General features: G+C 38.1%; 1 protein-coding gene across 2 annotated transcripts in view; it reads right to left on the bottom strand.

Annotated features, from left to right (window-relative positions):
- The window catches only part of sema3e (sema domain, immunoglobulin domain (Ig), short basic domain, secreted, (semaphorin) 3E), a 62,260-nt gene that overhangs the window by 13,963 nt on the left and 35,926 nt on the right, over positions 1–12,371 (bottom strand). The window contains exons 5-6 of one of the 2 annotated variants that reach the window (XM_056261394.1): positions 4,173–4,266; positions 3,220–3,336 (exon numbers count right to left, since the gene is read on the bottom strand). In XM_056261394.1, coding sequence (XP_056117369.1) covers positions 3,220–3,336; positions 4,173–4,266 — 211 coding nt within the window. Of the gene's footprint in view, positions 1–3,219; positions 3,337–4,172; positions 4,270–12,371 lie in introns of both variants that reach the window. The other variant, XM_056261393.1, reaches the window with a different exon arrangement.

The raw sequence follows: 12,371 nt of genomic DNA on the forward strand, positions 1-12,371 counted from the left end.
GGTAAAATCACTATGCTAACATAGGCTGTTTGTGCATTGCAAGTCCAAAGTGCCATCTCAATTATGCATTTATCTGCATTGCACAAAAGCTTCATTCATGCATCCAATGACAATTTTAAAGATGAAACTATCTGTACTTAAATGCACATTCTGGCAATTGTTGAAGATCTATACAGAACAGTATACATAAAAATAGTAAAAAATAGTAGTCGTAGCAGTATTGTTAGTACACCAATATTTTGGCGTGGAGCTGATGTGCTAACTGCACCCACGATGAGGGCACAAGCTTTGCTACAGTGATACGCGTGGTAAAAGCATCACCTTCATTGGGCTCAGTGGTAGCGTTCTGGGCTGAAGGCCAGAGCTCCCGTATGGCTGCAGGAGGAGATATACAGCAAAGAGAAACATAAAACCAGCTCACAGCGGGATGCCACAGGCCTCTCGAAACCACACACAGGGCAGCCTGTACATCACTCTTCGTTATTTATGTATCCAGCAGCTTTAAATTAGTTTCCATTGTTTTGTGGCAGTAAAAAATGTTGTTTTGTTTAAAAAAAAATGTCCTACAAATATTAAGGAACTTGACAGATTTACAATAAAAAATGCATTGCCAGGTTATATACAGTGCTTAGCACAAGTCAACCATGCTAAAGTTGACTAAAAAGAGGAATAAAAAATCATCTTTTGAAAATTGATCTTAATGCCTTAATTAAAAATCCAACCTTTAAGGACACCGATTTTCTTTGTGAATGAATAATGTATCGTGAATAAATAAATGTTCTTCCTTAAAATATAGGGGGCATAAGTCAGGACACCCTTATGTTAAATTCCCATAGAGGCAAGCAGATTTTTATTTTTAAAGGCCAGTTATTTCATGGATCCAGGATATTATGCATCCTGATAAAGTTCCCTTGGCCTTTGGAATTAAAATAGCCCCACACCATCACATAGCCTTCACCATACGTAGAGATTGGCATGGTTTTATTTCAGTTAGCCTAATAGCTGGTTTGATTTGCATTGAGAGATGATCTTATGGAAAGTACCCCATGCCAATCTCTAGGTTTTAATTAAGGCATTAAGATCCATTTCCAAAAGATGATTTTTTATTCCTCTTTTTAGTCAAATTTAGCATGGGTGTATTCACTTATGCTAAGCACTGTAGCTTTAATATAGTTTATTTTTGTAGTGATGTTTGTAGTAAATACAATAATTAAAAATTAAATTAATAGTGCTGTCAAACCGATTAATCGCGTCTAACATAAAAGTTTGTGTTTATATAATAGTTTGGTGTGTGTGTGTGTCTATATAAATATATATATATATATATATATATATGCTATATATACACACACACATTTATATACATGTATATACACTGTATCTACAGTATATATATATATATATACACATGTGTATATATAAATGTGTATTTAAATAAATATATATATATATATATATATATACACATACATACACAAAAACATTATGCGTGTATGTGTATAGATACACACACACACACACATATTATATACAAAATGTATGTTAGATGCGAGTAACTGCGATTAATCAATTTGACAGCACTAAAAATCAAACAAACAAAAATACATAATAGCCTATATTTCAATAAATAATAAATAAATAAATAAATAAAATCGAACAGCACATCACTAAAGTAAGAAGAATATGTCTACTCTAAATTTTAACATGATTATTTTTAGGGATCCAAATAGCTAATGCCTGCTATACATACTGTGCGATTTCTGCAATCCTATAAGATCATTACAAATCACACTGTACGACATGGATCTAATAAACTCGGCTATGACATGTTTGTAGACTGTACGATGATGACACCTACTGAATCGTAGGCTACGACGCAAGTTAGTATAGTGATACATAAATAGAGCAAGATGAATCGCACTTTGACAATTGTGGATTTTATGTGCGTTAAAAAAAGAGGAGGAAGTGAAAGGGGAGAAAATGGACACGGTCATGGCTAGGGAAAAGAGCCCAACATGGCATGCCAATTTTGTAAATGGAACTTGAGGTAAGGAGGTTTAAGTATTAGTGCCATATCGCATTGATCAATACGCCATTTAATGTTGCATTTTTATAGGCTGGTCAGTAGGCCTAGGTCGTAGCAAACAGACTGTGAGGTGATCATGCTAAAGTTCTGACACTGTTTTGGTTGCAAGACTGTGACAACTGCCGTCGTTGAACCTCTCTCACTGTACGATGTAGGACCACCGTTTATAAGCCACGACCACAGAAATCACCACGACTGGTCATATTTCGTCTGGGACAGTCCAAAATCTGGGCATAAAAGGATGAAAACCCCTAGTGTACGTAACTATTAAAGGCACAGTATGCACATTTCGCCACTAGTGGTTGCATATTCAAAACAATAACAAAGGCATAGCTTGATGACGCTGTGAAGGAGCGTGGAATGATGGGAGTTGTCGTCTTCACCTCCAGTGCCAATGGAAATCAATCCAACGGGATTCACAAACTCATACTGTATTTAATTACACTGCCATAGACTTGTTAACCAGACTCGTTAAATTACCTAAGCTCTCTCCATCTAGGAAATGCCACACCGCTTCTGCTCCTTGTTTTATTCCTCCTCTTGTCCCAAACTCTTATTGGGCCATTTGATTCACCCGTATGTTTACGTTTCTTGGAGTTATCTTTGGTGACAGAACCTGCTGCAAACGATAACGAATAAACGTGGTCCATGACAACTGTGCGAAACAACGTACTAGACGCGACAATTACTACTTCCACATTTTTTTCATGAGACTCACTGTGTTGCAATGGTTTCTATGGCAGTAAAATCAGAAACCGAGGATAACACGGACATGACACCATTGACACGTGACGCACATTGTAATTTTAAACATTTAAACATTGTTGGAAACATTTGGGATAATGTAAGTACACAAGTTAACAAAATATATAACACTGACCTAGTGGTGTTTGGATATTTTAATGGAAAAAAATCGTACATATCGTGCCTTTTGCAATTCAAATAATATGTGGCTTGTGTAGGTTGGCAAGTTTCAAAGCTTGTCAACCAGCATATCTGGTGATACCGGTTGACCAAAGAAGTCTTGCTGGTTAAGCTAGTTAAAAAAAAAAATCTTGAGGACACCAGGCCACCATCATCCATGCTTGTATTTTCAACAGGGATTTCTAAGTTAAGTTTCGGTTTTCTCTCACCATTCAGCTGCTGTCTGTCACCCACTTCAGTCCTAATGAAGCTGTGGTTGCCTAGACGATACAGAGCGGCATCATTCTCCCAATAATCAGTGTACAGGCCCACAAACAACTCCCCTCCTGTCAATCAAACATGAATTAAAAGAGAGAGAAAAAATAATCAGTATTATGGAACGAAATCAAGAAAGTCTTGTAGTATTTATTATGTTAAGCTGAAGTGTTTTTTTTTTTTTTACTATTTTTTTTTTTTTGCAGTTATTTAACAGTTTCAATGTATAACAATTAAATTTCACTTAAAAGAGGCAGGTCTTAAATCAGTCAAGTAATGCTATGATTTCACATGACATTTTACAATAGCAGGCCTGTACCTCAACATTTACTGACAATGGTTGCATCCCAAAACGCTAATGCACAATAGTTTTGGAATTCTGTTTGTCACACATTGAGATACCACTAGGTGGCACTGCAGACTCTGGTAAATAACTGCCAGTGTGAGTCATAAATCCTGCAGTAAGTCAAAAAGTCATGATCTACAGGGCAGTACCAATTTAGCATTTAAATATTCTTTATAAAGAACGATCCTGACGCTGGGGCCGACTGGGAGAGACTAAATTAAAAGCTCAGCTGAATAAAGTCTGCAGCTGCTGTGAGAAAGGAAGTCATCAAATTCATCTCTAAATCAGATCCCTGTCGCCATGTGAATGAGTGCTTTAAAGGATTCGCGCTGAAGTGTGTTATGAAGAGCTTTTGTGCTCAGTGGCCCCTGGCTCAAAATGCACTCCCTTTCCTTTCAAAACTCAAGAATACACACATTCTGAACATCACGCTGAAAAGGAGAAGGGGGAAGCTACAGATAAATAAAGACATGGCTGTAAATGAAAGGAGGGCAAAGACTGAGAATATTAAAGATGGAGGACTGAAGGAGAGTGAAACTGCAAGAATAAATGCATGCTTACGGTACACAGTGGATGCCGAAGGGCTGTTGGGATGGAATGGGCATCTTCCTTTGCCACTCTCTATGTGATCAGACTCCAGCCTGAACTCTTGCTCCTGCTGGAACACACACACAAACACACGTTTACCAACTTATGTGGACTAGTTTTGTAATTTTTACAAAATGCTAAATAGAAATATAATATAAAAGGCATATGTAAAAGTTGTACACACACTATTGTTCAAAAGTCTGAGGTCAGTAAGATTTTTATGCTTTTGAAGGAAGTAAAAAAAAATACAATAAAATGTGTACAAGATTTCCATTTTAATATATTTTAAAATGTATTTTATTTCTGTAATGGCATCAGCCATTACTCCAGTTGCCAGTGTCACATGATACTGCAGAAATCATTCTAATATGCTAATTTGGTGATCAAGAAACATTTCTTATTATTATCAATGTTGAAAACTTTATTCATTTATCAAATAGATTTTTTTATTTAATCAAAAATGTATCAATTGAATCAATGTAATGCATTTTTGCTTTATAAACGAATAAAAAAAAATAAAAAAAACGTACTGACCCCAAACCTTTGAATCTTAGTCTATATGTTTCCAAAATATAATTGTGTATTATGTTTTTAAAATATATAAAAATCATTTAACAAAGCTGGTTTACCAACTCTTGCTGGTTATGTTTTTAGAATCTAGAGGGGATGCCAGCATCAAAACAAAAACAAAAAAAAACAATATATGCTGGCAGATGGTATTTTAAGTGGGGATAATAAAAAAAAAAAAAAAAAAAAAAAAAAAAATTCCACTACCGTTCAAAAGTTTGGGGTCGGTACGATTTTAAATACTTTTAAAAGAATTCTCTTCTGCTAACCATGGCTGCGTTTATTTGATTAAAAATACAACAAAAATCAGTTATAGTATTAAATATTATTCCAGTGTAAATCAGCTGTTTTCTGTGTGAATATATAGTAAAGTGTAATTTATTCCTGTGATCAAGGCTGAATTTTCAGCATCACCAGTGTCAGTGTCTTCAGTGTCAATGAGGATTTGATGCTCAAGAAACATTTATTATTATTATCAATGTTGAAACAGTTGTTGGTCTGTCAGTTGTACAGTTTTTTGGTTTTTTTTAGGATTCTTTGATAAATAGGGTTAGGGTTAGAATCTTTTGTAACATTATAAATGTCTTTACTGTCACTTTCGATCAAATTAATTATTCCTTGATAAATAAAAGTATTGATTTCTTTCCTCCAAAAAATAAAAATAAAATTCTCACTGACCCCAAACTTTTGAACGGTAGTGTATATATATATATATACACACTCACCTAAAGGATTATTAGGAACACCTGTTCAATTTCTCATTAATGCAATTATCTAATCAACCAATCACATGGCAGTTGCTTCAATGCATTTAAGGGTGCGGTCCTGGTCAAGACAATCTCCTGAACTCCAAACTGAATGTCAGAATGGGAAAGAAAGGTGATTTAAGCAATTTTGAGCGTGGCATGGTTGTTGGTGCCAGACGGGCCGGTCTGAGTATTTCACAATCTGCTCAGTTACTGGGATTTTCACGCACAACCATTTCTAGGGTTTACAAAGAATGGTGTGAAAAGGGAAAAACATCCAGTATGCGGCAGTCCTGTGGGCGAAAATGCCTTGTTGATGCTAGAGGTCAGAGGAGAATGGGCCGACTGATTCAAGCTGATAGAAGAGCAACTTTGACTGAAATAACCACTCGTTACAACCGAGGTATGCAGCAAAGCATTTGTGAAGCCACAACACGCACAACCTTGAGGCGGATGGGCTACAACAGCAGAAGACCCCACCGGGTACCACTCATCTCCACTACAAATAGGAAAAAGAGGCTACAATTTGCAAAAGCTCACCAAAATTGGACAGTTGAAGACTGGAAAAATGTTGCCTGGTCTGATGAGTCTCGATTTCTGTTGAGACATTCAGATGGTAGAGTCCAAATTTGGCGTAAACAGAATGAGAACATGGATCCATCATGCCTTGTTACCACTGTGCAGGCTGGTGGTGGTGGTGTAATGGTGGTGTAATGGTGTGGGGGATGTTTTCTTGGCACACTTTAGGCCCCTTAGTGCCAATTGGGCATCGTTTAAATGCCACGGCCTACCTGAGCATTGTTTCTGACCATGTCCATCCCTTTATGGCCACCATGTACCCATCCTCGGATGGCTACTTCCAGCAGGATAATGCACCATGTCACAAAGGTCGAATCATTTCAAATTGGTTTCTTGAACATGACAATGAGTTCACTGTACTAAAATGGCCCCCACAGTCACCAGATCTCAACCCAATAGAGCATCTTTGGGATGTGGTGGAACGGGAGCTTCGTGCCCTGGATGTGCATCCAACAAATCTCCATCAACTGCAAGATGCTATCCTATCAATATGGGCCAACATTTCTAAAGAATGCTTTCAGCACCTTGTTGAATCAATGCCACATAGAATTGAGGCAGTTCTGAAGGCGAAAGGGGGTCAAACACAGTATCAGTATGGTGTTCCTAATAATCCTTTAGGTGAGCGTATATATATATATATATATATATATATATATATATATATATATATTTATATATATATATATATATTATTATCCCCACTTAAAATACCATCTGCCAGCATATATTGTTTTTTTGTTTTTGTTATTATCCCCACTTAAAATACCATCTGGTTACCAGCATATATTGGTTTTTTTTTTAGATGCTGGCATCCCCTCTAGGTTCTAAAAACATAACCAGCAAGAGTTGGTAAACCAGCTTCAACAGAAAGATCATGCTGGCTTTATAGCTCTAATAGTTCTGCTGGCGAACAGCAAGGAAAGACATGTTGGTCTAAGCTAGCATCTTCAGAAGGGTAGACAAAACAGAAACCTGACACTGCAGTTCTTAGCATTGCAGCAAGAAGAAGAAAACAACACTGTAAACTACCAGTCAGCCTTCAGGCGACTTGTATCACTGAATATAATGTATTAACACATCAGTATCGTTGTATATTACAGTGGCTTTTCATCATAAAACACACAGGCCTTCACTGCATTTCCTGCAATCTCAGGGGAAATATACCATCCAGGTGAAGCAATGGAGGGTAAAATGAGATTCGAGAGCACACATCTAAGTCCTTCCTCACATGAAAAGCCCTTTGAAGAATCACTTTCTGTCTACCGTTACTGCAAAGCTCACTTTAACCAGAAGGTGACGGTATTAGCTGTGCAACATGTGTCGCATAACAGGCTTTCACGAGCTTGATTTATGTTCTCACACCGTGTGATCCTGGAGAAACAAACACCAGACATGTAACACCAGTCCATCCATCATTTCCTGTCTTTAGATCATTCTTCTACTCTTTCAACAAGTAGACGTTTTCCCGATCATTCGCTCCTCGAACTTCATACAAAACTGGAATGGAAATAAATCCTTAGCCAAACCCATAACTTCATGTTCATTTTATAATAGTTGCTGTTACATGGGAGAATTATGGGCATAAATTATAAAGGTTGGCTGTGGACTACATAGGGTATATGCAGAGGGGCCGTAAGGTCCTTTATAAATGTACAAATCTTACTTAACAGTCTTGTGATCACCAGTCCGATATCATCAGCCCTTGTGGCCAACACACATGGTTGTACGTGAGCATATCTGCTTGTTTAAGCAGATGATGTGCCTGAAGTAACATCCGTGGCATAGATGAGATGAAACAGTTCGAGATTCACATGATAATCAGCACACCTTAAGGCTGATTAAGTCATGCACACACACACAAACTCACATCCACCTTGTGGGTGGACACATGGTTCAGATTTGAATGAGGTTTAGCGATCGTGTTGCGTATAGTCAGGAGGGTTGTAATGTTAGGTGAGAGATGACCTAAAACTGACAAATGCAGAATACCCAAACTTGAGTGTTGGTGGAATTACTAGTATGTGAAGGTCTGGTCCAAAATCAAGTGAGCTGCCTATGTCTTTTAAGCATGATTGTATCCTCCCTAGACATTGAGGGGGCGTTTACACGACGCCATTTTCAACTCAAGCGGATGTGTTCTGGCCGTTCATATACACGACAACGGCGCTTTGGGGGACTGAAAACGCAAACTTTTGAAAAGGGGCTCAAAATGCACATTTTGGAAAATGATACTCATTATTGTCTCAGTGTAAACTACAAAAACGCGAATTTGGGAAACCGTGCATTACGTGTTCAGTCTGCACCTAGTTTTTCTTTACAAAGTGACATCGCCAACTACTGGCCTGGCATGCATAATACAGCATTTATAACAGTTTTCACAGATCCGTGTGAATGAAGTGTGTCCGACTGCGTCCCACAGTAATACAAACCACACAAATTACGCCCCCTACATTTCGCTTACAAATATATTTAAATACATGTTTCAAGTATATTTTAATTTACCACAAATGCTTGTCGGTACACTCAGCAGTAAACATTCACCATATTTAAAAGACAATAGAAATGTTATTCTAAAATTACATATAAAGAGCTACTAAAATATATCAAAGAAGAACAAAACAAAAATATTTAAAGCCATGGGTTGTATTCCCAGGGAGAACAAGAACTGATAAAATTTAATGCAATTTACAGTAAGTTGCTTTGCATAAGTGTCTGCTAAATGTCCATTTAAATTTGAACTATAATACATTTTCATTTAGATGTGATTAACATGAAAAACATTTATTATATTATATTAGCCTATTATATTATATTAGGACGCTCAACATGTTTTGAAACAGAGGTTTATGTGTTTATTCGGGCCAGGTATATCGAGGAATGATGTGGGTGCATTAGTATACAGTATAAGTATGTGAAAAGCCCATGAGAAAACACAGGGTTTGGTGAAAGAGAAGACAGTGAGAGGGAATGGTGTGCTGTGATGTGTCAGGTGATGTGCGTATGGGCGCAAAGGGCCGAACCGGGGCTTAGAATCCTGATGTTAGGGAAGGAATGTGTGCAGGGGCGTTCGCCTGCATGTACGTGTGTACGCTCCTCTCACCCGCTCTCTCTACGCTTCTGGTCTGTGTCTCTCTTGCTTTATCAGTCTTTCTTGTCATCAGCTACATCTGCATCATGTCATCCCTGCGCTCCAGGGCCGAGTGTGTGTATAATTGTGCAGGTATCTGTATCCATCTTTGTCGTAGTGTGTATATATGAATGCAAAGCCCATCTTTTATGTGCAGAGATGCATGTGTGCCTCGTATGCATCTCATTAAGTGTTTAGGGTGTAGATGTTCCAGACTGAGGCGTGTGCTGGCGGCCTGCAGCTCAGCGCTGGAGTTATCAGGCACCCCGCTGAAGACTGTCTCCTCTAATTAAACCCTCTCTGATCTCCAGCCTGTGGCTCCCACAACGCCCGTGGCTCTCTCCTTCACCTCTGCCGGAGGGTCAGGGAGCCAGAACTACTTACTATTCCCAGCCATGAGTTCTGATCTCTGAACCTGGCTGGGATAAAAAGCGGGAATTCTAGGGACCTATGATTTCCGTGATGTGGAAAACGCGGACAGAACTAAATCCAGTCATTAAAAATGTCATGGATGAATAAATCAAAAGTAGGGTTGTACACCTAATCAAATCGTGATATGGACTAGTCTGTGAATATTAAACCAAAAAAGACTATTTAAATTTGAAGTCTGGATGTCCTGAGTGTCTGTTGCAGATGTTTCAATGATGCATGGTTCATCTACTGCACATACTCAAGCACAGTGGCTCATGGTGTTTTCAACGTCTGCCATCTCTTTATACATGAGGATAATTGACATCTCTAGAGCTGCTTTGAAAGTCACTTCATGAGCATTTCACCATTTCACTTCAAAAAACAAAACAAAAACATATACACACAGAAACTCAAAAGGTCTCCATGAGTAACGACAACCTGTCAAAATAAGTTTAATTAAGAAATTGTGACATAAATATAGGCCTATTACTAATGTACAGTAGAATGTTTTTTTTTTAAAGGAACACTCCGACATTTTGGGACTTTAGCCTATTCACCGTATCCCCCAGAGTTAGATAAGTCCATACATACCTTTTTCATCTCCGTGCGTGCTATAAGTCTGTTGGACGCACCCACCGCTAGCCTAGCTTAGCACAAAGACTGGATGTAAATAACCGCAGCACCTGAGACGCGCCGTGGTGAGGAGCAGAGAGTTCGTTCGGAGTTTGGGTACGGTACGTCTCAGGTGCTGCGGTTATCACTCCGCCCAAGTAGCAGTGCTTCGCCTTCAGAGAATATAGTTCCCAGTATTTATACGGTTAAAATATGTCTGTGTCTCATGTGACTTTGTTTTTTGTACACTCTGTGACTATACAAATCACAACATGTAAATAGGAAAATGTTTGCGTTATTTTGTCACTTATTTGGATTAGTATGCTAGCTGCAACCATTTACATCCAGTCTTTGTGCTAAGCTAGGCTAGCGGTGGGTGCGTCAAACAGACTTATAGCACGCACGGAGATGAAAAAGGTATGTATGGACTTATCTAACTCTGGGGGATAAGGTGAATAGGCTAAAGTCCCAAAATGTCGGAGTGTTCCTTTAAGGAATAAATCTCAAATTTTCTTCCATGTTTTAATTTTAGCAGTAAACCTCTGTTGTTCACTTTGTCTGCCAAAAATATAAAATAAAATAAAATAAAATAAAAGTTGTTAAATTTAATTTGCTTACATCTTAAAAGATTAAATAACACTTAGGGCCCTATCTTGCACCCAGCGCAATTGACTTTGTACACCGACGCATGTATCATTCGTATTTTGCACTCGTGCAAACTAAAGCGGACTTTTCCCTCCACAGACGCACGCCGGCAAACTAGGAAATAAACTTGCGCTCCCTGGGCGGTTCAGCGCAAAACAAGGAGGCGTGTTCCGGCGCAAACAATCCCTGGTGCTATTTTGCAGTTCCAGAAAACGATTGCGCCACTGACCAGAAAAAACCTAGTCTAAAGTCAGTGGCGCGTTGCGCATACATTCAGATGCTATATTAAGCGCGCATGCTTGGCCATAATACAGAGTGTGAACAACGCGCATACACTGTAGATGATTATCTCATCTACACAGATCCATTTTACTTTTTGCAAATGATACATTATTATAAGGAAAAATATTAAAATACGAGGGAAATCATTGTTGTGTCCATGACGATGGGAAAAATAGGCATGAAGCTTACACATTTACCCAAATTATTATATGCATGTTTAACCGAAGCTAATTTGGGTGGGTTTGTCCCATCCCCAATGTCACTTCTCTTTCTTTTACGGCCCTGAAGAGAACATCGATCTCCTCGGCTGTGAATCGATTCTGAAGCGCGCCTAGTAAATGCGCCGTTATAATAGTATTGCGCCATGGAACAAGCGCACCTCGTTCATCATGCTCTTAAAGGGAATGTGATATGACGCTCTTATTGGTTTGTTTCCCGTTACGCCCAAACCACACCTATGAATAATGAAGCTACTTCAGACCAACCCCTTTTAGATTTGCGTCGAGCGCAAGAGTCATTTATCCCGCCGGTTAAATAGCAACAGCGCCGAGATCCGCCCACAAAGTTACTTGCGCTTTGCGCTTGACACTTGCGTTTTAGATCGTTAAAATAGGGCCCTTAATGTTTTATGGCTTCATTTGATTACCACTGTTTTTATAATAGATTTGTATTAATCATAAATCCAGCAAAAATAAAACACAACATTTTATAAAAAAAAAATGTATCCAATTAATTAGGCATGCTTTTTGATCATTAAAATCCAGAAAAAAATGGAATTTGAGAAAAATTTGAAAAAATTAAAAAATTAAATGTATTTCATATGGCCCTAAAAGTTAAATTTTTGTTAAACTTTAAATAAATTGATGTTAAATTGTATACATGTCATGATTTTAATTAATTAGACATCCTTTTGGAATGGAATTTATATAAATATATAATAAAATAAAAAAAATCAAATGGAATTTGAGAAAAAAATCAAATGGATTTCACAAGGCCCCAGAATTCTCTGTCCTGAAACCTTCCAAAGATTGAGAAGTAGAGGGAAAGAAAGTCTGAAGGCTGACTGCCACAATGTGGCACAGGAAAGAATCCAGATTCTCAGTTTCCTTCAAATAAACGTCTCCTTTTGCTCTTTTCTTTAGCCTGTTCCTTTAAATAAACCTCACTTCTCTGTGATTAGCCGCTCTGTAATTTGACTGGGGC

The sequence above is a fragment of the Rhinichthys klamathensis genome, unplaced genomic scaffold, assembly GCF_029890125.1.
Source record: "Rhinichthys klamathensis goyatoka isolate OS25496 unplaced genomic scaffold, OSU_Roscu_1.1 h1tg000181l_1, whole genome shotgun sequence".
Taxonomy (NCBI): Eukaryota; Metazoa; Chordata; class Actinopteri; order Cypriniformes; family Leuciscidae; genus Rhinichthys; species Rhinichthys klamathensis.